Source organism: Aquila chrysaetos, chromosome 10 (genome assembly GCF_900496995.4).
Source record: "Aquila chrysaetos chrysaetos chromosome 10, bAquChr1.4, whole genome shotgun sequence".
Classification (NCBI taxonomy): Eukaryota; Metazoa; Chordata; class Aves; order Accipitriformes; family Accipitridae; genus Aquila; species Aquila chrysaetos.
The window spans coordinates 11053446-11079274 of record NC_044013.1 but is presented as its reverse complement, the minus strand read 5'-3'; the positions used below and the strand labels follow the sequence as shown (position 1 = coordinate 11079274).

General features: G+C 62.9%; 1 protein-coding gene across 4 annotated transcripts in view; it reads right to left on the bottom strand.

Moving 5' to 3' along the window:
- The window catches only part of EPHB3 (EPH receptor B3), a 29368-nt gene extending 4199 nt beyond the window's left edge, over positions 1-25169 (bottom strand). For 2 of the 4 annotated variants that reach the window (XM_030028795.2, XM_030028796.2), the window contains exons 1-7: positions 24343-24515; positions 10413-10477; positions 9368-10040; positions 1796-1951; positions 1308-1643; positions 375-499; positions 43-211 (exon numbers count right to left, since the gene is read on the bottom strand). In XM_030028795.2, the coding sequence (XP_029884655.1) occupies positions 43-211; positions 375-499; positions 1308-1643; positions 1796-1951; positions 9368-10040; positions 10413-10469 (1516 nt within the window). In that variant the 5' untranslated portion in view covers positions 10470-10477; positions 24343-24515. Of the gene's footprint in view, positions 1-42; positions 212-374; positions 500-1307; positions 1644-1795; positions 1952-9367; positions 10041-10412; positions 10478-24342; positions 24516-25152 lie in introns of those variants that run through there. The other 2 variants (XM_030028794.2, XM_041126870.1) reach the window with 2 other exon arrangements.
- Positions 25170-25829: the final 660 nt, after the last annotated feature.

The window sequence follows — 25829 nt, the reverse complement described above, 5'->3', positions numbered from 1 at the left end:
GGAGGGCTGGGCGACAGAGGCAGCCCAGCCCTGGTACCCTACCGTCCTCTGCAGTTGTCTGAAACTCTGTGGGGAGGCTGTAGCGGCCATATCCAGCCACGGTGCGTGCCCGGACCTGCACCATGTACCGAGCATTGGCCTTCAGCCCGTCCAGCCGCACTGAGTTCTTCTGGCTGGTGACTGTGTTGGCGATGCCATCGCTCTGGCCTTGCTGTAGGGGAGACATGTGGGTGTCACCTCTGTGAAGCAATCCCCCCTTTGCTGGCTCCCACATCCCCCAGGCACTATCGCTACAGGGACCCCCTTTGCCACAGTGCTGACGGCCAGCCAGAAAGGCTGGAGGAGAGAAAAAGCTGCTCTGCCTCCTGCTTTACCTTCTCTGAGTACTTGATCTCATAGTCAAGAATGATGCCATTGGGTCTCTCCGGAGGAGTCCACGACAGTGTCATGCTGTTCCCGGTGCTGCTGTGTAGGTGCATCGTAGGCACGGCAGACGGGGCTAGGAAAGAGGGCAGGGGAGGAATGAGCCATCTGTGCCAGGCTCCCCCCTCCACCATCCCACATCAGTGTAGGGGACTGTCTGCCTGGGACCTGCTTGGATAACCTCAGTGGAAAGGCATGGAAAAGCTCTGAGACTGGCCTCCCACAAGTCTCTGTAGGGAGGTGCGGTCTCAGCATCTGGCAGCCAAGGTGATAAGGGACCAAGGGGAGCCTCGGAAATAGCACCGAGGTAATGCTTCACCCCACGCCTAGCTGCAAACTGGTCCGGGGAAGGGCCCTGCCAGCCCAAACCAGGGCTCCTTCTCCTCCTCCACTCTCCAGGAGCTCTGCGCTCCACCCCACCGACAAGACCCGTGAAATCAGATCAGAGCGCGGCGGCTGGATATTACCAGCACGCTGGAGCTGGGCCAGAGCGGGAGGAAGGAGGGAATGGCAGAGCTCTCCGCTGGCTGTGAAGGTCTGAGCTGGTGCTGAGCCTTCACAGGCCCACAGGGGAGAAATCTCATTTCCTTCCTCCTCCCTTCGCAGCAGGCATAACATCTCTGGGGTAGGTCTAGGAGATCCAGAGCTCTTTGGAGCATCTGCCAACCCTGCCCTTCTCCACTTGCATGCGTTCTGATCTCATGTCCTCCAGGGACATGCGTTAAACGGAGAGGAGAATTTACCCAGGGGATTAGATGCAGGCATGGAGAGCCCAGTAACTCGGCAGCACAAAGGACTGCAGCCTCCAAGGCTGTCACAGCAAGAAATCCCTGCTCTGCTCTGCAGCGGAGAGCCAGCCCCTGCTCTCCAGCAGCTCCACTGACCTGCCTGGTTGGTGGTTATGTTGACAGAGGCGAAATGGGGAGGGTAGGGGCTCTTGTTGGAGATGCCGTTCACGGCCTGGATCTCGAAGGTGTACTGGGTGTGGGCCATCAGGTTGCTGATGTAGATGCGACGCTCGGTGAGGCCAAGCTGGCGTGGCACGAACTCCACGTTGTCGTCGCAGCGGGTGCACAGGCGCCGCTCCACACTGCACTTCTTGCAGATGACGTTGTAGAGCAGGTCATCCCGCCCACCCGTGTCCTGCGGCTCGCTCCACTCCAGCACCAGTGACGTCTCGTTCACGTTGGAGATGACGCTGCGAGGGGCAGAGGGGACGCCTGCGGAGGGAATGTGGGGGTCAGGGATGGCGTGCCCCCATGCCTGGCTCACCTCTGGCGCGGGCACAGCACACTCCCCCTGCCCCAGACGCGGACCCCCGCCAACTCCACAGCTCCCCTTGCCTCCCCTCCTCGCCCAGGGCAGGACTCACTGGTGCAGGCGCTGTCTGCGGGGTCCGTGTCTGCCCGGAAAAAGCCATTTCGACACGTGCAGACTGTTGCTGCTCCTGAGGTGGTCCGGCTGTTGGGAGGGCAGGGAGAGCAGGGACCTTCCCCCTGCTTAGACTTGAAGGTTCCCGGCCCACACGCTGGAGGAAAGGAAAACAGACCTGAGTTATAAAGTGCACCCAGAAGACATCCACCATTCCCCCGAAGGCCGGGCAGACCCTTCCTCGCTGCCCTGCCAAATCTCTGATCAGTGGCTTGAGGACTAAAGGCCACCTACAAGCCTTCCCACCGCCGTCAGCCATGCCCAGGGACGCGGTGGCCCTGGCTGGGCAGGGCAGGCGAGAGCGGGCTGCTGGCACAGGGCAGGGGCACCCGCCAGCGCAGGCACAGCTCTGCCCAGGAGACGCTGTGCTCCGGCAGCAGACCTGGGGCAGTCGGAGATGGGAAGAGCTGGTCACCACCAGCAGTATGGGGGTCACGGCAGGTCCAGCCAGGAGAACACGTCCCCGGTTTTGTTTCTTCACTGCACTTTCCAAGGGCTTTGCCACGCTCTCTTCCCCAGCTGGTTTCCAGGTCCAGCACCCTCCATAGGGTCAGCGATCCGTTCTCCAGGGAAATAAGGCTGGAATAAGCAGCCCCTGCGAGAGGCCTCCGCCACCCGAAATGCAGCCACTTAGCCCCAAACCTTCCGCCTCGGGCTCTTCAGCCACTTCTCAGCCCCCGGGGCGGTGGCACCTCCCGAGGCCGAGGCTGGCTCAAGTGGAGCGCTGAGCGAGATTAAAACATTCCTGCAGGTCCTTGGCTAAGGAGCTGCTTCGGCATCGCTGCCGCCTCCTACCCCCCTGCTTCCGATCAGGGTCCTTCAAGGAGCCACAAGTCCTGGGATCTGGCCTGGCTGGCACCACGGGGTGTTTAGTTGTAACATGGGGCACGTGAAAGGATTAATGGCACTTGAGCCAAGGGGCAGAGTGGCCTCGGAAACCCGACCCACACCTTGAAATAGCCTGATTTATCACAGCGCTGCCCCAAGGAAGTGGGTCTCGTGCTCTGCATTCACAGCTGGCCAAAGCGGTGAGAGACCTGCTGGCGCCGGCTCTGCTTTGGCATCACCCTGTTTGCCACGGCCACATCAGCACCGACGGCCCTGGAGGGGGGCACATCCTCATCGCCCTGACGGGGTTAGGGCAGCTCCCGAGGGCACGTAACCCTCCCGACAGCTCTGTCCCACCTCCCACGCCTGTCACCACATCACCCCGTAAACAGGAGGAGGTTTCCCGTTTCCCGGTGCTTCACCAGGCTGTAGCAAGTGAAGTTTTCCTGCTATGAGGCATCTCGTGACACCCTCCGTGGAAGTTTTCCAGCTGGTTGCAGCCCCATGCGTGGGGCATGGAGCGCTGCTGAGTCATACGCTGCCCGGCCGGCCCCGCGGGGACCCGCACACAGCTCCGGGGTGCCGTCCTGGCACCCCAGTTTGCCCAGGCACCGAGCAGCAGCAGCCCCAGGGGAGAAGTCCCACTCCATCGCAGTGCTGCCGGGCAAGGGGATGCGTGAGCAGCCCCACCGGGGGGGAGGCACCCCACTGCCGAGGAGGGGACCTGTGGACCGTGCGCTCTCCAGCACCTCTGCCCGGATGGGTGGCAGGAGCTGCTTCCCACTCCCAGGGCACGAGCCTTCCGGCAAGGAGACTCTTCTTTGGTCAAAACAGGACCGACCACATGGCTGGACTCGCTCCAGCTCCTTGACCCAAGTTCACCCAGCCTCTGGGCCTTCCCTTTGGAAATTAAAGCTTAGCCCATCCCAACTGCACAGGCTGAAGGGCAAAGGAGTGCGCAGACCTGCTCCTCTGCAAGAGATGAAGACCGTCCCCGCAGTGAGCAAGTCCAGGGCTCCCGTACCCCCAGCCCAGGCCACCCTCGCCACCATGAAATGCAAAGACGTGGACAGCAGATGCCCAGAGGTAGCGGAGCAGCCTCAGCAAAGGCAGACCCACCCCAGCCAGAGTCCCGGGCGGTTCAAACTGGGTGGATGCAGATTCACACATAAGGAACCAGATTGCTGAGGAATGAGATGACTGAAACCTCTTGGACAGGAACGCTCTGGGCTCAGAAAGCTGCCAAACATGCTTCGGTTATGGACAGGAGCCCAGATCCATCAGGGACAAAACCCCCTGAAATAACAGGCTTGTTGGGGAGAGAGTGAAGCTGGAGCAACCCGAGCTTTGAGAAGCCAACAGTCCAAGTGTGACACGGCAGCCAGGGACAGTAAGGTGCTCTGCAAAGGACGCAGGAGGGATGATGGCCTCTGGCCTCCTGCATGCTCAGCGCCAGCCGGTGCCTGGTGGGTTATGGGCACAGAGGGGACAGTGACCTCCCGCGCTCCCGGACAAGGGAGGAAGGGATGGGCAGTGCCGTCCTTGGGCAGCTGCCTGCCATCCTGCAGGAGTGCCCAGCGCAGGCAAAAGGGATAAAGGTCATTTCTTTGCACCCTTATGCCACCCTGGCAGGAGGGGGACGAGGCACATCCCAGCCCTGTTGTTAAGCAGAGGAAGAGCAGGAGAGGGACCGAGGCCCAGATGCACTCCAGTGTTTAAGTTTCCAACTCCGCTTAATAAATCACAGCATAAAGACCTCGGTGGCAGCGTGACAGCTCTCAGCCGCCACATTTGAAGGCTGTAACCAAGCTGAAAGTTGATCCCAGGTCCCCGGTGGATAAGCCGCTGTGTCATCTCTTCTCTGCAAGAAACTGCCTGTACAACAACCACTGTCTTGGCCGGCACGCTGGGGAACGAGCCTGGGAGCTCCAGAGCAGGAACGTGACTCCATCCAGCCGGAGCCGGGGAGCCAGGCTCCCCGCTCCACACCGAGAGGTTTGCATAAGCACTTTTCCTGCTGAAGTGTCCTCAAATAAAATAACAACCCTGAACCTCCGCACACAGATCACATCTCCTGGTGCCAGGCTGCGGTCACCTCTGGGGAGAACATGACAGTCACTGACAGCCACAGGATAACAGGTCAGGGAACCGAAGCGGAGCTCCCCAGTCTGAAGAGGAGCTGCTGGTTTGATGGGAGGGAGACGCAGCCTGGCCTGACAGCGGGATCAGCTGCAGAGGGGATTTATGTGGGGTGCAGGAGGGAGGGGGGCAGTAACGCAGCCCTGGGGCTGCTGCAAAACTGCCCCTGCACCCACTACAGGGCATCGCACACCCGGCACGGCATGGCACGGCAGCCGCTGCCAGCCATCCGGCTGCTTCTGGCAGCCCCTCTGGGATTTTCATCAGTCGCCCACCTCTGGGGCCTGATCCTGCCTCGCAGAGCTGCAGCACAGGGCTGGGGGAAGAGGAGGGCACTCTTCCCAAATACAGTCCCCACCCTGGTGAATAAAGTCCAAGGGAGGGAGCCGAAAAAAACACCGAAATAAAACCCTCCTGGCAGCAGCAGCGAGCAGTGACTCATCCCGCAGGCAGCCTCCATTACTGCATGGGATGCGGGCAAGCAGCAACGAACCCTGTGTACAACCCCAAAACTTTGGGGTCCCCTCCCTTGGGAGAGGGAGGGAAGGAGGAAGGGATAGCCCACGGCACATCGGGAAATACCAGCCCCAAACTACCCTGTTTCAGGTCTCGACTGCTTTCCCATCCACACGACTCTATTCCAGCCCGGGCAGCATCCTTCCAGCTATTTCTCTCCCTGTAGGACTGAAGCAGAACGCCTCGCTTGAGCCTAGATAAATTAAACCGATCACATCCCTTTGTCCAGCAACCCTGTAATTTCTCTAAAGGCAGCAATCGAGTTTGCCTGGGACGATCTGTGCTTTATGAACCTGCACGGCTCGCTCCCTTCCCGCTTTCGTAAGCGGCTGCAGATGGATTAGAGCCGTGGAAGCAACAGCCTGGCTACAGCTGAGGCGGTAACTCTCTTTTTAAGTCTCTCTTAAAAGGCACTTGATTTTTTTTTTTTTTTTTAAATTACCCTTTGGGTGGAAATATTTCACACTAGCACAGTCCAAAAGTGAATGGAGTAAATTTGAAGGGGAGAGAAGGGAAAGAGCCCTCAGGGATTTGAACAGTGGCATCCAAAGAACAGGCGGGAAACCAAATTTTTTTTTTTTTTTAAAGGAGAAAAAAAAATTTTCAATAAGCAAAGCTGCCTCTTGAGCCACAGCGGGTCACAGGCAGGACGGCAGGGGCAGATTTCCTCGACCGTGTTACAAGTAACCCATTGTGGAGCTGCCTGGCTGTAAACCGGCAGCTCTCCCCTGCCTGCGCTGCTGAGCTGCCTTTGATCTGGAAGCCCAGGCAATTAATAGCAGGCAGTTTCACTTCCTGGGTTTCATGCAGCAAGCCCGTGTTGCAATGCAAAGCTGCAAACAGTTGGCAAGTGCAATGCTTGCTTGGCATTTTTTTTTTTTTTAATTCGAGGTGATGTTTCCATTAGTCACTGATTGCAAGGGAAATTTATTTTCACAGAAATTCAGATTTTGGCCCCAGCTTGACCTGCTGTCACCTACTGACTGTGCCCAAAAATACAGCGCCTGGTGCCATCAGAAAAGCTGAGAAATGAGTCCGAGGAGAGCACACCATCACGCTGCACACTGTCTGCCTGGGTGCTTTTATGGTTTTGGTGTCCATCGACCGCACCACACAGCCTCAGCCCCTTCCTGAGCAGGGCATAGGCTCTGGGGACATTGTGGCCCCCCTCAGGACCCCACCGTGGGCACCGAGGGCCATGCAAGGAGGGGGCTCACTGCTAGCCCCGGTACGGAGGCCAGCCAGACCCCAAACCTTTCTGTCTTTGGGTGAAGCCAGCAACATGAGGAGTGCAAACCCTGGTGAACGTGCCCAGGAGCATTTTTGGGGAGGTGCCACGCACTGGGCTGCTCTGCGCCAGGAGCCCCGCACTGCTCGAAGGAAACTCCCACCGCCTGCCTGCGCAACCGGGGAAGGCTTTGACACCGAATCCCCCGAACGTTTTGGGTGCTTGCAAACCAAAAGAAGGGCCGGGGCTGGGGGAAAGGCTGAACCCCAGGGGACGCAGGGCTCGGCGTGCGAGGGGGCGAAGGCAGCGCAGCCCTGCCTGCGGAGGCATGTGGGAGCCTTCATCCCCCTCCCTGGCCAGCAGCTCCTCTTCGTCCTGCAAGAGCTGCCTCTGCAGATCTGCGTGGCGGGGAGCGTGTGGGAAGTGGCACAACCCCCAGAAGGGCCGTGTGCTAATTAAATAAAGATAATGAGGCTGAGAATGAGATGCCAAATCAATGCTGTGGCAACTCAGGACTAGAGCGCCAGATACCAGCCTGGCGTATCGCATTACAAAGCATGCCAAAGAAACTGCCTTCAGCCGGGCGGGATGAGCCCTCGGCTCCCGAGGGACCAGGATACAAGCCGCATTGTAACAGGTCTGAATGCGAGGTCTAATCCTGGCTCTGGATGGAGATAAAGAGGAGGAGGAGGAGGAGGAGATCTTCAAAGGCCACTGAAAGTCTGGGGAAAGGGGGAGACTTACAACAGGGCTTATCCCATCTAAGCAGTAACTGGGTATTGTTATTTATTAAAATGCCATCTGGCACTCCAGAGCACTCCTCACCCGTGCGGTGAAGCCTCAGCGGCTCCCTGGGGCGGGATTGCCAAAACGCCAGCTCTGCGGGGCCGCATCCGCACCTCTCCCTGCGCCGCGGGGGCCGAGAGCCTTCTCGGCGGTACTGGGCTGCCAAAATGGGGTAAGGGAACATCCAGCCGAGAGCAGAAAAGGGAGCTGTGGCTCCAGCTTCTCCCAGCCCTTCTTCAGCTGTTTCCACTTAAAACACACGATCATATGGCGGAAAATCTGATCCTACAAGCGCAGCACAACTTTCCCAGAGAAACGTGAGGACACCGCCGCTTCTGCCCAGCAAGAGAGCAGGCTGCCGGATGGAGACGTGCCCGTGGCTCAGTGTGGCTTCCCTGCACGATGAGGAAGAAGCCGGGGCTTGCGGGGGGAAATCAAAGGCGCTGGGAGAGCCGCCACATGCGTGTCTGCCTGGCTCGGGGGATGCGGAGAGGGGACCTTGCCTCGGGCTGCAGCGATGCCCTGAGGGGGCCTTGGTCCTTCCTTGAGATGCCCCTGCTCGGCACAGCCCAGAGGCTGGCTGGAAACAGTGTCACCTTGTGCCCAAACCCCACTCCCTGCTGGGAAAGAGCAAATACCCTGTACGGTCTGGTATCTCCCAGCCCAAGGAAGAAGGAAACCGGCTCCCCAGGAGCAGGGACACCAGCGCACACTTTCAAGTGTGGGATCTTCACCCAGTGATGGATGCCTGGCACCGGTGTCCATCTGCCCCAGGAGGAGCCAGATCGGCTGCTCGCAAGACTGATGCAGAGGACCAGGGCACTGAAGTCAGGGCTGTGCTGGCACTGATGGTGCTGGAGGCTCCCCAGCAGGGCCGTGGCCCTGTGGAGGCTGAGCTCTCCCAGACCAGCCGCAGCGGTATGGCCAACAGCTAAACTGCTCCCAAAGCCAGCGGAGAGGCTGGCCTGGCCCGAGCTCCACGTCACGGGCCGTCCCAAATCGCCTCTGCCAAGAGCAAAGGGCCGGCGCCAAGCATCCCGTCATCGGCGAGCACGAGGCATCCAGCGCTGGGGGCCCAGCTGGCGTCCTGCTCCCTGCGCAACGCCTCCAGTGAAGGGGAGCGGTGACCTTGCTGCCCTAAACCCCAGCCACCCCAGGGCAGGGTCCTGCGTGCCAGAGGTAGCTCCCAAGGACAAAATTGGCCCACGGGAGAGCAACATCCATCTGGGCAGATTTTTCCTTATGAATACACCCAACCTGGGGTGAAACAGCAACACCAAAGCTGTCATGGGAGAGCACGGCAGCTGCAGGACCTGCACAGGGCTACCCTGCTGCTCAGGGTGGCTCTCCATCCCCAGTATCTCCATGTGCAGGATGCTCTTCCCTTCCCTCTGAGCAGGGACAGGGAGCTTTGGCTCCCCTGCCTTCATGCCGCTCCCCACCCTCCCCGCTGCAAGCCCTCAGTGCTGGCAGTGGGAGAACGCATCCGCATGGCTTCTCCCGCAGCCAGTGCAGCAGGGGCCCGCTCACCACTGGGGTTTCCGAGTGCCTCCGCACAAGCAGCGTGAAATCATGCTTGCCAGGAACAATCACTTGCCCCAGCCACGAGCACCACAGGAGGGAGAAAGGGGAGACGCTGGACATGGCAGCAGGGGTGAGAGGGAGGTTTTGGTAATGCTCAGGGGCTTAAACGTGCCCAATCCCTGCTGAGGACCATGCCTTGAGCCACGGTTGTACCCCTGCAAGGAGCTGTATCCTGCAGAGGATAGCACTGGCGGATGCTAACCAGTGTGTCACAGCAGACACCGTGCTAGTCCAGACCATGAAGGCTTTAAGGCTTCTAGGTGCTGAGTCAAATAGCAGACTAGTCTGCTGAAATACCACCCTGCTCCCTCCTCAGGCAGCCTGCCCAGCTCCCAAGCCTCTGAAAACAGACTGAGCTCAACGCAAAACCACCTCCTCTGCACCAACGCGTCCGCGGGGACAAGAGCCACGGTCACTCTGCCACGCGCATACCTTGGCACTGGGTATCCTTCATGGTGGGCTCGTATCCGGCGGCACACGTACATGCTCCCACGGGTACCATCCACTCGCCGTCACCGTTGCAGTACAGCTTCAGGGGTACAGACACCTCCACTGCGTTGGGGATGCAGGTGCCCGGCGCGATGACCAGAGAAGTGGGCTCGGCCCCCGTTAAAGTCTCCGGGAAGATAGCAAAGCCAGCAATGGTGTTGGAGCATTTCTTGTAGAAAGCCCGGACGGAGATGAGGGACATACAGGCTCCCAGGTCCTGGAAGGCCAGGTAAAAGCCATTCTTGGAGAGAGGGCCAAAGCTGCGCACCTTGGTGTTCACACGGCCGGACTCCAGCTTGGAGAAGCTCTCGTCCGGGGCAATTGTATCCACTTTGATATAGGGGTTCTCCATCCAGAAAGGGCTGTTTGCAGAGGCAGAATCTGTATCCGACTCGTAATAGAAGAGGTTGAAGGTCTCTTTGCAGGAGCCGGGGATGTTGGGGATGCTGTTGCAGTCCCGCACGGTGAACTTCAACTCCACGTAGACGCGCTGGACGTCCTGGCGCTGGATGAACTTGGTGCGAAGCCAGTTGTTCTGGTTGGCCTCCCGCACGTTGCACACCTGGTACGTGCGGATGGGGTTCATGGCCTCATCATAACCGCTGACTTCTTCCCACTGTGATTGAAAGGGGAGCGGGTTAGACCCCCGGCAGGGGCGATCAGTGCCACGGACACATCACGAACGGCACGGGGTGAGGGGGACCAGGCAACAGTCAACAGGGAAGAGAAGCAGCTGCACCTCCACCCGTCCCAACCCTCCTGGTCTTCAAGGTGACTAAGAGCAACCCGGGCCAGGGACCACAGCACTCCCGCTCCGCCGGCACAGAGTCAGGAGGAGATGGTTTTGCGAGGCAAGAGGATAAGCACGGGAGGGAAGGGGGAAGACGCAGCCAGCTCCGTGAAGGCGCTGGCAAGCAGCCCGATTCCCGTGGGGCCGGGGCCAGCCATGCCCTTTGGAGGTCGGGACCGGGGCTGGCTCCAGACTTACCCCCGTCTCTGGATGAGTTGTCCATGCCAACTCAGAGGTCACCCACTTCGTGTCCATCAGGGTCTCTGGAGAGAGAGGGAGGAGAGAAAGAAGTAATTGGAGACGAAGGCCAAGATTAGAGGGAAAAAAAACAGGAGGAGTGGGGGAGAGGAGAGCCGAGCCTGACATTTCTGCGGAAAACAGCAACTTGGGGGGTGAGACGTGGTGGGAGGAGGGGGGAGCGGCGCAGACAGACTCCAGATTTCTCTTCTCCCGTCAGGAGAACAGGAAGAGCGAGGCGTCCCCGGAGAGCCGTGCTGGAGCGGGGAAGCAGCAGGACAAGGAGCCGACCAGGTGGTGAGGGGGGGACGGGGACGGACTGCCACCCCGGCCGCCGGTGTGGCCGGCCGTGCCTCCCGGCCAGTGCAGGGGGGTGCCAGAGGAGGGAGACCGGGCCCCCCCCATCCGCGCCCTCCCCCTCTGCTTTGGCAGGGCGCGTATTTACTGTGGCTGGGGTTGAAAGGGCCCGTTCCCATGACAGGGCGGTGCGGGCCAGGCAGGTTTATCCAGAGGAGGAGGGACTGGCAGGCTGCTCTCCCAGAGACGCCCCACATCACTCATTTTACAAGAGGGGAGAAGAATTTGACCGTCTGGCCAACATTCCTGGAGCAGACTACAAGACAAACCACCCCAGCAGCATTCCCCAAACAGCCCCAGCCCCAGCCTTGGGGGAGCGAGACGCTTGTCTGGGAAGAGCTGCAATTGCAGGCAGCTGTCGCTAATCCCGGGCAGAGCCGCGCGGCTCCGCGCAAGCACCACGCACAAAAACCGGGAGCGAAACGCAAGGACGGAGAACGACGATGCGCTCCAGGGCTGGTGCCAATGGCCCCTCTGTGGGCTGCTGGCTCTGCAACCCCTGCTCCAAGGGATGGCCCTGTAGGCTCTTCGGAGGGCAGCAGGCATCCCTGGGGTCTTCTGGCCCCTCTCCGGCCCAGGGGGTTTTGGGGCAAGGGGGTGCAAACGCCAGAGCTGGGCAACAGTCCCCCCCAGACCCCGGTGTGCTCGGAGGGGCTCCAGTGCCTGCCCCGAGCCAGGCCCAGGCCCAGCTCCAAAACGCCTCCCTGCTGAGGGCATCCCCCTCCCCGGCTGCAGGCATGACCCCATCCCAGACCCCACACAGCTCCCAAAGGGCTGTCCATCAGTCTGTCCCTCAGCCCACCCAGCCCTGAGATGCAAGGAGCCGTGGCTCTCCAGCTCCCAGAGCCGGCAGTGGGCTGGGAGCCGCTCGCTCTCGATGGCTGGGGCACAGGCCGTGCCGGGGCAGCTTGGCCGTGCCAGGCACCACGGCTAAGCCCCAGAAGCAAGAGGCAGTTTCAACTCCTTTCCTTCCACTCCAGGAAAACCACAGGCTGACCCAGCCACAGAGGAAGTGCGGAGGAGGAAGGAAACGTTCACGCGTCGCAGGGTTTCGGATGAAGCCTGGCTGGAGGTAAACACCTTCCTCCCGCATCCCACCCTGGGGAGACCTGCCAGCAGCTCGCCAGCACCCACGGACGGGCCAGGAGCACAGGCTGCGAGTGCCACTGCGGCACAGATAAACAAGCACATCTGGGACACGCGGGCTCTCTGACCCGCCTCGCTGTTCGCCAGGATCCCAGCCCGGCCAGCGAGCCTGCCTCTCGCCCAGGCTGTTCGTGTGGAGCAAACACAAACCCAGTCCCATCGTGGGCTGGTGGCACTGGCAGCAGACACAGCACTGGGGACAGAATGAGGAAAACCCCTCATGGTGCCAGCTCCCCAGCCAGGAGAGGGTCAGGGAGACAGCACCTACGACAGGAAGGACAAACCGACACCGGCTCTTGTTTGCGCAGAGGTGGTTATTGGGCAGTGGTTATTTGCTGTTTCTCAAAAACACAAACTAGGGGCATGCGGCAAAAACAAAGAGAGAGAAGGAAGGAGTCGTCCGCCAAGCAGGTAACGCAGGGGAACTCGTGACGAGGACACCAGGAGGGCCAGGGCACAGGACAGGGCTGGGCACCCATGGGGCAGCCTCTGCCCGGTCCCAAGGCACTGCCTGCCCAAGGGATGCAGCAAACCTCCATCCCTCTCCTCTCCCCTCCCCTTCCCCACAGCATCAGCTACCGACCGCCGGCAGGGGCCCAAGCGCGGCTCCGTGCAGCCACGAGACCTCCTCGAGACGCTGCCGTGCTCCCCAGACCCCTGCAGCAGGATGGCTCCCAGGGAAGGCAGCCGGTGCCGCGGGCACGGGGGAGCAGGTTGCGGAGCAGGGCAGCTCATACCTCTCCAAGGGACGGGCCCCATACGCCGGCTGCCCTAATAAGGGCACAGCGGTGCCGCGCGAGGGCCCAGGCACGCCGCGCCGGCGGCGGAGCAGAGCCAAGCGCGTGCTCGGCACTGACAGCACGCCAGGCTGCCAAGTCCCGGCGCGGAGACCCCGCGCGGGTCCGGCCAGCGAAGGGCCCCGCTCCTGGCACGGACAGCTGGGTGGGTGTTTCTGCCGCAGGGCCGGACCCGGCGGGAGGAGCAGGGAAGGGGTGCCCTGCGCGCTCAGGGCTGGGGCCGGTGCGGATGAGCGGCCGTGGCGGTGAGTCAGGCCGGGGAGATGGGGATCTGGGTGGCAGGGTGTGCCAGCGAGCAGGGCGGCACAAGGATACCGTGGCCAGCCGCGGCAGAGCCGGGCCAGACCTGACCGCGCGGGCATCCCTGCTCTTGGGGCGGGAGGAGATCTTTGCTCCCCAAACCTGCCCAGGGTGTGCGGGAACTCCCCTGCATGCCAGCGGGCGCCGTGCAGGCAGCCCTTGCCGTGTTGGCCCGGCCCCAGGACAGGGCACGTGGGCAGCCGTCCCCTCTGGCAGCACCCTTCCCCACGAGCGCCGACCCGGCGCAGAGACACAGCTCGGACAGGAGGCTCGCTGCCTGCATCCTAATTTGGCAGCATCTGCCATCTGACCGGCAGAGGAGGGGAAAAAAAACCTGACAGAGCCAAGCCGGCCGCTGGCGCGAGAGCCATGTAAACCACACAGAAAGAGCGGGGAGGGGAAATAATAAAAATAAAATCACCGAGCAACTCGGCTAAAGGAAACGGGCCGAGCATGGAGGGCAACGGGGGTTTCCTGCAGCTGCGGGAGCGAGCGGGGCCGGGCGGGTCAGTGGAGCTTGCCAGCCCCTCGCTGCCTGCCACTGTGAAGGTCGTGGGTGGACAGCCCTGCAGGCTGCTGCACTGCGTGGTCCCGGGGCCGGCAGCGGCATGCTGAGCCAAGCCGGCCGCAGCGGAGCCGCAGAAACCGCTCTCTGCCCTTAAAGCTGCCGCAGAGATCTCGCGATGGCCTGGCACCGAACCTGCGTCCCGTGTCCTTTCTCCAGCAAACACCAGGGCACGCTAAGCACTGCCCGCCCCCCACCATGAAAGGGCATGTGCTAGTGTCTGGAACTGGGAAGTTGGGCAAGCACTGGGCTTCAGTGGTTTGGGAGCAGCCGGCTGCTCTTTCCCTCCGGCACATGGTGCCAGAGGTGGGCTCGGAGGCCGCACCAGCGGTTTCCCGGCCCAGTTCAGGTTTGCAGGTGCTTTGGAGGGACGTGAACAATGTCAGGGCTGGCCAAGCAGTGAGTCAAAGCCACCTCAATCCCGCGCACCACAGCGAGAGCCTGGTCCCATTAGTCAACGGGAAATTGGCTCCCAATTTCACCAGCTTGGGGAAGTCACCCTAAGGCTTGCTTTATCACTGTCTGCAGCGCTGGGGAGTTGTCCTCTCCTTACCTTCAGCTGGGCAAAGGCAAAGAATGCGGCAGGAGCCTTGCTACACTCAGCGAGTACAGCAGGCCGTGGTCAACCCCACATAAAAGCAGGATTTCCATAGCAGAGTGGGATCCCAGGCAGGGAAAGAGCCTCACTCCTCGGATGGGACTGTGAGCATCACTCCAGCTGCCTCCTCCTTGCTGCACCCCAAGCTGCAAAGACTAGGGGTCCCCTGCCAGCAGCCCTCCCGTCACCTCCGCAGAGTCCCCAGCAGTTCGCTGCGTGTTTGAAGCTCTGGCGAGGACCCATCTGGAGCCGGGGACCTCTTCCTCCCGCGCAGGGGCTCAGGAATGCGGTGTGCATGGTCTGAGGCCAGCGAAAACGTTTGAACTCCCCCCCTAAGAGGCCCAGAGAGCCCGTCTCGCGCTGCTGAGCGGCAGACGCGCGCGGCAGTGATGGCTGAGCCAGAAAGAGGGGGGGGGTGGGGGGGGAATCAAAATTCTTTCAAGATGAAGCCGCTGGGGAAGACTCAATCGTCTCCACCAACCGGCTCTGATTTGAACGCTCTCGCCTTTGAACATGGGGACCGCCAGCTTTTATCAGGATGCGCTGGCAAGGTAGGACGCCAGCTCCTCGCCCCGACGAGAAGGCGGCAGCTCGCGCAAGTCCAGAGCATCCTGGAAGAAGGCAAGGGAGGAAAGTTAGTAAAGACGCCCACACAGCCTTGCCGCAAACAGAGGAACCTGTTCTGCAACGTGCCCATGCTCTCTGGGAGCTATGCACACCACGGCACCATGTCTGCAGGAGCTCAGCGTGGGGCGAGTGGCCTGGCCCGGCCATATGGGCCACTCACCCCACGCCAGGCTCCTGTAGACAGCATCGACGGCTGGGCCATTTGCCCCAGGACATGGCTTGGCTTCCACTGCGGCAGCTGCTCACAGCGGTGCCGGATACCTCTCCCCCTTGCCACCATGCCGTGCTCCTCTGGAAGGAAAGGTAGCTTGTTTAGGGATGCACTCAATCTTGGTGACTGCCTGCTAGTCAAAACGCCACCAAAAGGGGCATCTCCCCGCATATTCTAATTTCCTCCTTAGTTTTGAAGATATTATGGCAGGAGCGAGCAGCCTTGTGCGTTCCCCATTCAAGCACCTATCGGTACAATTAATCCCAGCACCGTTCTGAGCAGCGGCACAAAGGGCCTTTGGTGTAAGGTCCTTTATCTGGGAACAAAGAGCTGCCTGTGGGAGAGAACCTGAGGTTGCACTTTTCCCGCTGACGAGCGTTTCCCGTACACAAAAGCCGAGCCACACAGAGCGCCCTGCGCGCGCGTCAGGTCTGGGAGACCCCACGACGCATTTTCCCGGAGCATGTCGCCCACCCGGATCCCTCCTCCTCCTCCGGGAGGGTCCTTCCCCCTCTGACCCCAGCTAAACCCTGTGGCCATCTTCCTCCTGGGCAGGGGATGGCCCCGCTCTGGAGCCAGGAGACTCGCGTGTGCCGCCTGCACGGGGAAAGCGCTCCCGTCCTGCTCAGCCCAAGGCAGAGCACGTGCTCCGCGGACGGGGCACCCCGCAGTCGGCAGCTTCGGAGCCGTCGCGCTGGGAGGTTTCGGCACTTGGCAGCCCCTCGTGCCTGAGCTGCGCTGCGGGGAGGGGAGGCTCTCGCCGATGCAGCCAAGAGCCAGGAGAGCGGCGAGGAAGACCGCAGCCAGGGAGGGAGGCAGCAGGCAGGGCGCCCGCAGGGCTGGCAGCACCCAGGGTGGGCCGGGGGTACCCACGGCCCGAGGTGCCAGGCGTGGGGTTCGGGAGCCTGGCGAAGGTGCCGGCAGACGCTGTCTGCCAGCTCCCTCTGCAGGGACCGGGCTGGCAGCACTGCTGGCACGCTGCACAGCCCACGCGTCCTCGTCCTCCCCCGGGAATCCCGTCTCTCCCGGGGACCCCTCCTGCAAGCCCGGCCGCCCAAGCGTGCGGTGCGAGGCCGGGGGGCTGCGCGGGGTCCCACCCTCGCCCTCGCCGGCTGTCGGGCCGGGCAGGCCAGGCGGTGCGGTTCAGCCCAAGGGAAGGGCTGGAGCGCTCCCTATCGCCGCCCACGCTGGGAACCCATCCTCACGCCGAGCAGGGCGCCTGCTGCTCCCCAGCGCCGAGGGGGGAGACGCGGGGCAGCCATGGGAGCCGGCCCCCCACCCCGTCCCTCTCCAGGGGGACGCGGGGGCTCAGACCGCCCATGCCCGCCAACGCGCGCTTGCCCCAGGTCCGGGGCGAGCCGACGACTTGCCAACGAACTGGGAACAAAGGGAAGAGAGGAGGGGAAAAAAAAAAAAAAATTAAAAAAATGGGGCCTGTATCACAGCTGTGGCCCTTCATGCCAAGGGCGTTTGGCCCATCATCAAAGGGGATCGGATTTGCTGAGGCAAATGATGACACATCCACTTCAAGCGGGGCAGGTTCTGCCTGCTGCTGGAGGCAAGCCACCAGAGTGAAGAAGTACTGTGGGCACTTAATAATAGACTCATTATTTCTGCATTATGGCAGGGCCCAGAGGCCCCAACTGAGATTAAGGCCCCTTTGTACACACCACACACGCACGCACAAGGGCAGGCAGTCCCAGCCCCGGAGAGCCTGGCCAAGGATGGGTAGTACCACCGGTCCCGGCACCATTGCTGGTTCTGGCCCCGCTGGCACCATTGCCGGTCCCAGCCCTGCTGGCACCACGGTAAGCTGGCAGCAGAGCCCAAGACACCAATTGCTGGGATGCGCCAAGGATGCATCCTCCATTTCCCAATCCCACACCTGCACTGGGGTATAACAACCTCACGTGGGCAGATGGCCCCATGGCAATGACCCATCGGCCGGCTGCATCTCCCTCACAGTCCCCCCATCCGAGCCCAATGCCCTGCACGTTCTGGATGGGCCAGATCCAGCTCCCGGATGACCGTGAGCTGCCAGGCACACAGGATGGAAGAGGACGGGAGCGCTCCCTCCCTCCAGCCCTGCCCCGTCGCCCACCCGCCGGTCGCTAACTGGCTGAAGAGGGTTTTCCGGCCGCGTGCTCCTCGCCAGGAGCTGTTTCCTGATGGCCGCGAGACAGACTGAAGCATGTGAGAGAGGACAGGTGCCAGCTCTGCGAAAAGCAGATCAAGTGGCAGCGCCTGCGATGCGGGGAGGGACGGGCGTTCGTTTCCTCCCAGTCACGCACCGGGTCGAGCCGGGGAGGGCACATTTCTGCCATTTTGCGAGCGGGGCCATGCCAAGCCGGGCTCCGGCACCCACCAGCACACATGCTACACCCTCCCTCCAAAGCACGGTACTCGGAGCCCGGGGCTTTTGCAGGATGGCAGGCTCCTGCCCTGCAGTTGCACGCCAAGGACACGTGCAGCCCGCTGCCCGAGCCCTGCCAGGTCCTGCTGCCAGGCCCCAGTCCCGCAGAAAGGCCGTACTGACGCCGGGAGAGGATGTGAGCCAGCTGCCCGAGTCCAGCACTGCACTGCAATTACTGTTCTATTAATACCGCGGGGATTTCGGATGTCAGAGCCCTGTGTGCCATGCCAGGGTCAGCTCGGCCGGGGAAGAGCTGCCATCCCTGCCCACGTGGTGGATGCGCCCCGGTGCTCGCTGCTTCAGCTCGCCCAGGGGGAATAGCCGCTTTTGCTCTGCCAGGCTGCGGGCAAGGGGAATGGAGAGACCCCACGGACAGCCTCTCAGCCCTGCCTGCTGCCAGACACCCTGCCGGCCTTAAAACAACTGCTGCCCGCTCGGGATGGGCATGTCCTTGCCTGGCCCAGGGGAAGGGGCTGCCCGCTGCAGCTCCCCGCCATGGGGACAACGTGACCAGCCACGCCGGGCAGGCAGGAGCTCTACGGCCAGCAGGCAAGAGAGATTTATAGGTTGCCGTCCCCAGCAGGAATGGCCATGCAGCCGCCCTCCGCTGCCACAGAAATAACTCATCCGATCGGAAATAACTCATCCGATCGGGAGATGCCAGACCTGTTCGCGCTCTGAATGCCATCGACCAGGACGTAGGCAGCAAATCGGCCCGCCAAGCTGCCTTTGTTTTCATTCAGGCCCTGCTCTGATGGGGACACTCCTGCCACCTCCTTCTGCGGCCCCACTGCCCTGTGGCCATGGCTTCATGGGGCAGGTGTCCCCATGGGGCTACCAAGCCAAGTCGGGCCGGGCCGGCACAGGTGGATGAAGAGCCCCGAAGTCCCCGGGGGAAGGAGGGGAACGTGATCGGTGCTGCAGGCCTGCCTCTGCAGGGTAACCGTCTGCGGCAGGCTGAGATCCAAAAGGCCCCTCTCCACCCCTCCAGCTCCATTTTTTTCCAGGTTGTACTTTTGGAAAAAGCCCAGGGAAGGAGTAATGATATTGAAAAAAAAAAAAAAAAAAAAAACAAACCAAAAACCCCCAAAACCACCCCCTCCCCAAAAAAGGTTACTCGCTGCACATCCAAAGGTTCGCCCCACAGACGGGGCGGCTCGGCTGCCAAGCTCCATCCCATCCCAGCAGTGCGGAGCAGGAGTTTCTGCCAAGATCTCCCTCCTCTCTCCTGCCTGGGGCAGTTACCCAAATCTCCGCGCTGCTCTCCGCTCGCTTCCTCGGCTCTCCTCGAGCACCGAGCCCATCTGGAACTGCTTAAACCCAAATACCCCCCCCCCCCTTCCCCGCCTCCCCCACCCCCAAAGTCAGATTCTTCCAGAGTTAAAACAAGCACAGAGTCAGGAGGGGGTGCCGGGCCGGGCTGACTCGTTCCTTCATTTCAGTTTAATTTCTGGGGAACTAGAATAAATCTGTTCCTGGCGATCGTTCAAGCCCTGCACATTTTTCTCATTAATAAAAAAAGGCCTTGGATCGCACGCCGCGTGTGCGTGCGCGCCCGCCGAGCACCCCCTCCCTCCCCGCTCGCCCCGCGGGGTCCCTCCCGAGCCCCAGCCCTCGCCGGGCAGGCGGCCGAGCACCCAAGGGACAAGCAGGACTGGTCGGGGAGCGGGTGGGGGGGGCCGGTGTCCCCTCCCCGGGACAGGGACAGGTTTCGGCAGCCCTGCATGACGGCCACACCTCGGAGAGGAACAGGGAGGCCCAAATCCCGCAGCTGCCACCGACGGGGCAGGAAAGCCCTGGGGGAGGGCTCCCCTGGGAGGGGGCGTCCCTGCTGCCCCCCCCCCCCATCACATCACAGCCCCCACGGGGCCCCCAGGGCATTCCTAGGGAGGGGGGCGGGAAACAGGTGTTTGTCAACAGCTCCTGCCACATGCATGAGAAACGCCAGGCCCCGGCAGCGTGGAGCTTAGCGACGGGCAAAAATAAAATAAAAAGGCCCCCCCAGCAATCCCCCCCCCCCCCCCCCCAGCCCGGGACCCCTGGCCGGCACGCGCGCAGAGAGCGGCCACGGGGCCGGTGCTCGGCCTTGCCGCCGCGCTCCTGCCTCTTCCCAAGATGGCTCCCTTTCCTCTTCAGAGGGGCGGCCATGCGAAGCCGGCTCTGGGCTCGCTCCCTCCTGCCTCGGGGAGCACGGGCTGGAGGGCTTGGCTGCACCGAGGGGTAAGCGGGCGCCAGCGGAGGGCTGCAGCCCCTCTGGAAATGGCGGCCCTGCGGGAAGGGGACGCAGCCCCGCTCCCAAGCTCGGCCCCACAAGGCCTCCACGGCTGTGCTGAGGGCGGGCGATACCGAAGCCCAAGCGCGGGAGGACGAGGCCTCGCCAAGAGCGCCAAGCCTGGCCCTCCGCAGGCAGGCGGCCCACCCGCCCTACAAAATGGCTCCCGTTGGGCTCCCCACGGAGTCTGCTCGGGGCTCAGCTCCGCGAGGGGACGGCCCGTGCCCCGCCACCAGCCTCGCCCCTGCCTGAACACAGGACTGGTTTTTGAGCAACAACAACAACAAAAAAAAACACAACAAAAAACCAAAACACGATTCAAATGGGAGCGTCCCAGCCAGGTGGGAGTGCCACTGCAAAAGGCCCCCTGGCCTTCAAGATGGCAGCCCATCCCTAGGGACACGGGGCTGTGCCTGGCTCCCTGCAAGCAGCTTCCCGGCTGTGGAGGGGCACCCCCATCCCCACCGTCCCCCCAACGCTTCGCTTGGGAACACGCCCGTTCCAGAAGCGACGCCAACTCGTTATGTCTTCAACCCTGGGGAAACTCAGGGCGACGGCAGCCATCGGCTCCACCGCAGCCCATGGGGACAGTTCCCCTTTCCCGGGGTTCTCCTTGGGGGGGGGGGGGGGGGGAAGGCTGGCACCCACCCGGCCGCCTCCACCAGCCCGGAATGGGGATCCCGACCCCGGGGCCGCCCCAGCACCCTTCCCCCAGCGTGGCTCCCAGGCGGAGACGCTTAATCCCGACAAACCAGTTTGACTCAGCACAACAGGAACAGCTACAATTTTAAAAACATGCAAGTCTGTGATTCAGATTGCTCGGGCTGTTTTAATTAAACGCCAAGCTCCCCTGCTCCAGTGGCAGCAGCAAACGGCTCACGGAAAGAAAATGCAACAAACTGGTTTCCCCAAATATCTCTCGCAGTAAGTCATCACAACAAAACAAGGAGTTTCGGTTCATTCCTTAAAAACCAGAGGCCGCTATTCCCAATCGTGAGGGCCGGGCAGGCATGGCCCCACAGCCGCAGCGTCGCTGGCTGAGCTGTACACTGGGGGAGAAATGCAGGGCTGCAAACGGACCCCAGCGCTGCAAGTTTTCCCTCTCCCCGGCTCTCCGTATGCTCCACTTGACACAAAGGAAAGCCCTTCTCGTTCCCGCCTCAGGAGCACAGACGGGGTGGGTTTCCTCAAGCAGAGCTTTTAGCGAGGAACGGGAGATTTAATGAATCCAGCGAGCGCTGCGGAGCCCCACAACCCGCTTTCCCTCACAGCCCTACCCCAAGCATCAATAAAACAGCAGGACTAACTTCCCCCCATCACCCCGCAGAGAAACATGCCATTTCAGTGAAAAGTAATTAAACGGAAAGCAAATCTCCCTGCCAAGAAAATACCTGGCAGTTCCAGTACAGGGGTCAATTAAGCAGGGGTTTGCCGGTGCAGAGAGGAGCGTGGTCAGCCTGCGTAACGCCAGGCTGGGGTCTGGGAACCGCCAACGGGCAGAGTCCAGATGAGGAAAATTCCCCCTAGAAATCCTCCTGCTTCGGGGGAGTTTGGGTATTTTGCTAAAGCCGGAGTTGGCTCGGGGCTACGTGCAGCAATGCAGTGCCTCTGCACAGGGGTTCGTGGGGGAGCACGTGGGAAACCCCAACTTTAAATGGAGTCCCGTGCCCAGAGAGGCTGCTCACGGCAGGAGCTGCCTGGGAGAGCAGCTCCTTGGGAGAGCAGGTCCTGGTCCCAGCCCACCTGCACCCCTGGGGCGACGGGCAGATCGAGCCCGTGGCCATCCACACTCCCTCGGGCCGGGGCGTTTTGAAGCCTGGGGCTTTATCCCCGGACAGTCGGCAAGGGCCTTGAACGCAGCACATTCCCCATGCTGTTTCACCGCGTCCGCTCCCCACAGGGCCTCTGCTCCCACAGCCCCGCCGGGACAAACTCCTCGGCTCCAACCCCTGCACCGGAGAAAGCATCCGCTGTTGCCCCCGGATAGAGCATTCCTTCTGCAGCCGGCCCAGGGACTGCTGAACCGGAGAAGAAAAACACATTGTGACTTCAAACAGACCCAGCGCACTTACACGATCTGGAGAGAAACCATTTTCTCCTCGGCAGCACAAAGCCCTCACTGAGCTGCTGCCGAGCGCGGCTTTTCCCCTCCACCCCCGTGGGGCCTTGTAAAGAAACCCAACTCCCCGCCATCCCCCCGGGAATGGGCAGTGCCGTCCAGCCCCGAAGCCCCCTGCCCTCCCAGTTGGGCACTGGCCGCAAGCCCAGCCCGTCGCCCCCCTCGGAGGGGATGGTAAGGTGGCCGGGTCTGGGGACCGCTCGCTGCCGTTGTCGTCTGCAGGACGTACGTGCAGATTTATGTCCGCGCCAGATTTATGATCAGCACTAAAATATCTGAACGAACGTGCATGCTAGATTTACAGTAATCGCTTGAACGCGCTGGTCCCCGTCAGGAAGCAGCGTCGCGAACGGCCAGAAATGCCCAGCGCAGCAGAAGCGCGGGAGCTCGATGACCCCGACGCAAGCAACGGCTTCCTAACGCTGGGCAAGGCAGAAACCTCTCCCGGCCCAGCTGCAACTTTCCCTCCAGCTCAGACAAGAGCAAAGGGGAAATGAGAAAAAAAAAAAAAAAAAAAAAAAAAAAAAAAAAAGAAAATCCCAGGGGAATCAGGGCTGGCCCCCAAAATGCTGGGTGGCTGCCAGCCAGCCCTGAAGCAGTCCCATCGGGCTGGCACCCAGCTGGGCCCTGACCTCCTCGGGCAGCGTGTTCAGCCCCTGACCCCTCTGCACGCTCGGGAAGCTGAGAAAACCCTGCGACTCCTCAGCAGGAGCTGTTTATTTTCTCCCCATCTGGCTCTTCACACCGCTCCATCCCCGGACGGCAGCGGGGGAAAGGCCGGGGCTCCCTCCCCAGGGACTGGCGGGACAGTCCCCGGGCGATGCACGCCAGCGCTGCCAGCCCCCCCGCCGGCTTTCCTTCCCCGGTTCCCAAACCGCTGATGGGAAGCGGGTTGCGAGGGGCTGCCCGCAGGCGTGGGGCCCCGCCAGGCTCCCTACCCGCAACTTCATCCTCCTGCACCTCTCCAGCAGGCAGGGCTCCCCAGGGCTCTGCCCGGCATGGTGGTCCCCGGGTGGGTGCTCGGGAGCCTGCATCCCGAGAGGGCTGGGTGCAGGCAGGCTTCTCCCTTCCCCTCCTGCCGCGGGGCTCCCGCTCAGCCCGGAGCTCACGGACCGAGCAGGCCCACAGCTCCGTTTCCTACGGCGTACAAAGAAGAACGATTTTTTTAAAAAAATATTTTTCCCCTTTAAAGGGGGGAAAAAAAAAAAATGACGCAGGGAGGCAGGATGAAAAGAAACACGAGCGACAAGCACCCCCCAAACTTTCTACAAAGCCCAAAGCCGGAGGAAACGTGTCCCCCCAACAAACGGCAGCGGGGAAGGGCTTCTGCCCACCGTCACCCCCCGGTGCCGCAGCCCAAGCCCCGCACCGCGGGGCGACGGCAGCGGCAGCCCCAGCACAAAACTGCCTCCCGAGCACACAAAAGCCACCGCCGCCCCCCGCCCGGGCGGAGGCACCGGCAGCTCCTCTCCGCCCGGGGTTTCTCCCTTCCCTCTCTCCCTCCCCAGCCCCCTCCCGCCTCTCCGGCAGCGGCTTCGGTTACCGGACACCGGAGCGTCGCCGCCTCCGGCGCTCCCGGCCGGAGCCGTGCACACTTTGTGCCGAGACAAAAACCCGCCCGGGCCCCCTCCTTCTCCTTCTCCTCCTCCTCCCCGGTGCGACCCGCCTCGCCCGCCCCGGGACGCCCCGGTCCCCCAGCGGGGCCAGCAGCCGCTTTGCTCGCTCAAAGCCGGCGGGGGAGGAGCGGGGGGGGGGGGACGGGACGGGGCCGCACCGCGGACCGGGATTCACCCTCCGAGGGGGAGAAAATTAATCCTCCTTTTATTCCTAACTCCACCGGAGCGCGGGGCGGTGGGGGGGGTTGCCCTCGTCCCCTCTTTCTCTCCCCCGCCCGCGGGGGCGGGCGAGCCGCGGAGCGCAGCCCCGCTCGGGGATGGATGCGGCACGCGTGGCCACTCGCCCCGGCGGTCCCACGCCGGAGCCTCGGGGGTTAAGGCGGCGGGTGCGGCGAACCCGGCCGGGGAAGGGATGGAGCCGGACACGGCACACGGACACTCCTCCGGCGGCCCCACCAGTTCTGGCACGCCGCGAGCTTCCACTGAAAGAAATATTAATTTTCCAGCCCTCTCGGTCGTGGCGAAAAGCCTCGGAACGTGAACCGAGTATCCAACGAGGCGCCGCTCCCTGCCACCGCTGCCAGCAGCCGCCGGCCGCGGCCGCCGCGCCTCGGCCGCGCCGGGCTCTGTTCCACGGGGCGTTGACTCTGAAACCTACTGAGGGCGGCTAAGCGCTGGGAGCGGCGTTGGGGCGCGCTGCGGCGGCGAGCTCCCCGCGGGGACAGCCGGGCGTCCGCGGCGCGCCGAGTCGAGCCTGTGGCGGACACCGACGAGGCCCGGTGGGCCGGGGACACCCTGGAGGGTGCGTGCGTGTGTGCGCGGTCGTACGGGCCCCGGTGCGGCGGGCGGGCACGCCCGCCCGGTACTCACCCTCCAGAGCGCGGCGGCCGCCGGGGAGCAGCAGGAGCAGTAGGAGGGGGAGCAGCGGCGGCGGCGGCGGGGGGGGCCCCCGGGCGGGCCGCGGCCATGGCGGGGGGGCGGTGCGGGCGGCCCCGCCGGGCAGTCCCGAGCTCGGCGCCACGCGCGGCTCCTCTCGCCGCCGCGCCACGCTCGCGCTCTGGCGCCGCCGCCGCCGCTGCCGCCGCTGAGCCGTGCGGGGCGGGGCCCGCCCGCCAATCAGCCCGCCCCTGGCAACCCGGCGCCCCTGGCGACGGCGAGCGCGGCGCCCATTGGGCGGCGGTGGGACGGGGGGCGGAGCCTCCGCGGAAAGATGAATTGGAGGGGGCGGGCGCTGCCCGGCGCGCCCCCGGTGGCCCCGCCCCCCGGTGCGGGAGGCGCAGGGCGGGGAGCGCGCCCCACCCAGCGGCCGCCCGCGGAACTGGGCTCTTAAAGGGGCCGCGCTCCCGGCCCGCCCCGCAGCCCCAGGCCCTCCCTGCCCTGCCCCCCACCGGGTGCGGTTGAGTGCGTGAGCCTGTTAGCACGTGTGTGGTCGGGCCCATGGGCCCCCTCTGTGCCCCACCACTGGCAGCCTGGGTTACCCGTGCCACCCATTGGCATCCCATCCTCTACAGTGCCATCCCATCATCTCATGCATCCCACCCTGTGCCATCCCATCTCCCCCCATCCTGTCCCAGCCCATCCCGTGCACCCCATCCCACTCCACCCGTCCCATGCTGTCCCATCGCATCGCATCGCATCTCAACCCACTCCCTCCCATCCCCACCACACCATGATTCCTACCACGGTGACAGGGCTGAGTGCTGGAATCCTGGCCAGGGTGACACCATACAGAGAGCACCCTGCAGTGACCCCCCCAGCACCCCCTTCCCCCACCCCCAAGGTGCCTTCCCCACCACACTCCTCGTGGGAGACCGTGCCCTACCGTGCATGCAGCCACGGCCTCCGGCCTGTGAGCGCCTCAGTCCTCTCCCCTTTCTCTTCCCACCATTGCCATGGGGAGGTTTTGGGGTCCCGTGTCTGACAGACTCTGCTCTCTCCGCATGGTGTGCACACACTGTCCCTGTGGCCGGAGCTGGTACTGCCACATCCTTCAGGACAGACACACATCCCCACCGTGCCTGGCACGGGACACAGGCTGCCACCTGTCCTGGCCCTCTGCGCTGCACTGCAAGTCTCCTCCTCGGACGCCTGGGGAGGGTTGGACTTGGCTGAGGGCTGAAAAAAATCTTCCGAGTCCCTGATTTTGGGGCACGTTGATGCCCCCAGTTCCCAGTGTGGCCGGGAGCTCCGGCAGGTCCGGGTTAGAGGGGTGCATGGCTGGACGCGTCACCCCAGGCAGCCTTGCCCCCGCAGCGCAGCCATCTGGGCTGCCCCCGCTGCAGCCGCCTGCCATCTGCAAGCAGCACCTCACCACCGTCCTCCCCGCCCCAGAAACCTGCCCCAGAAACTCCCTTGGC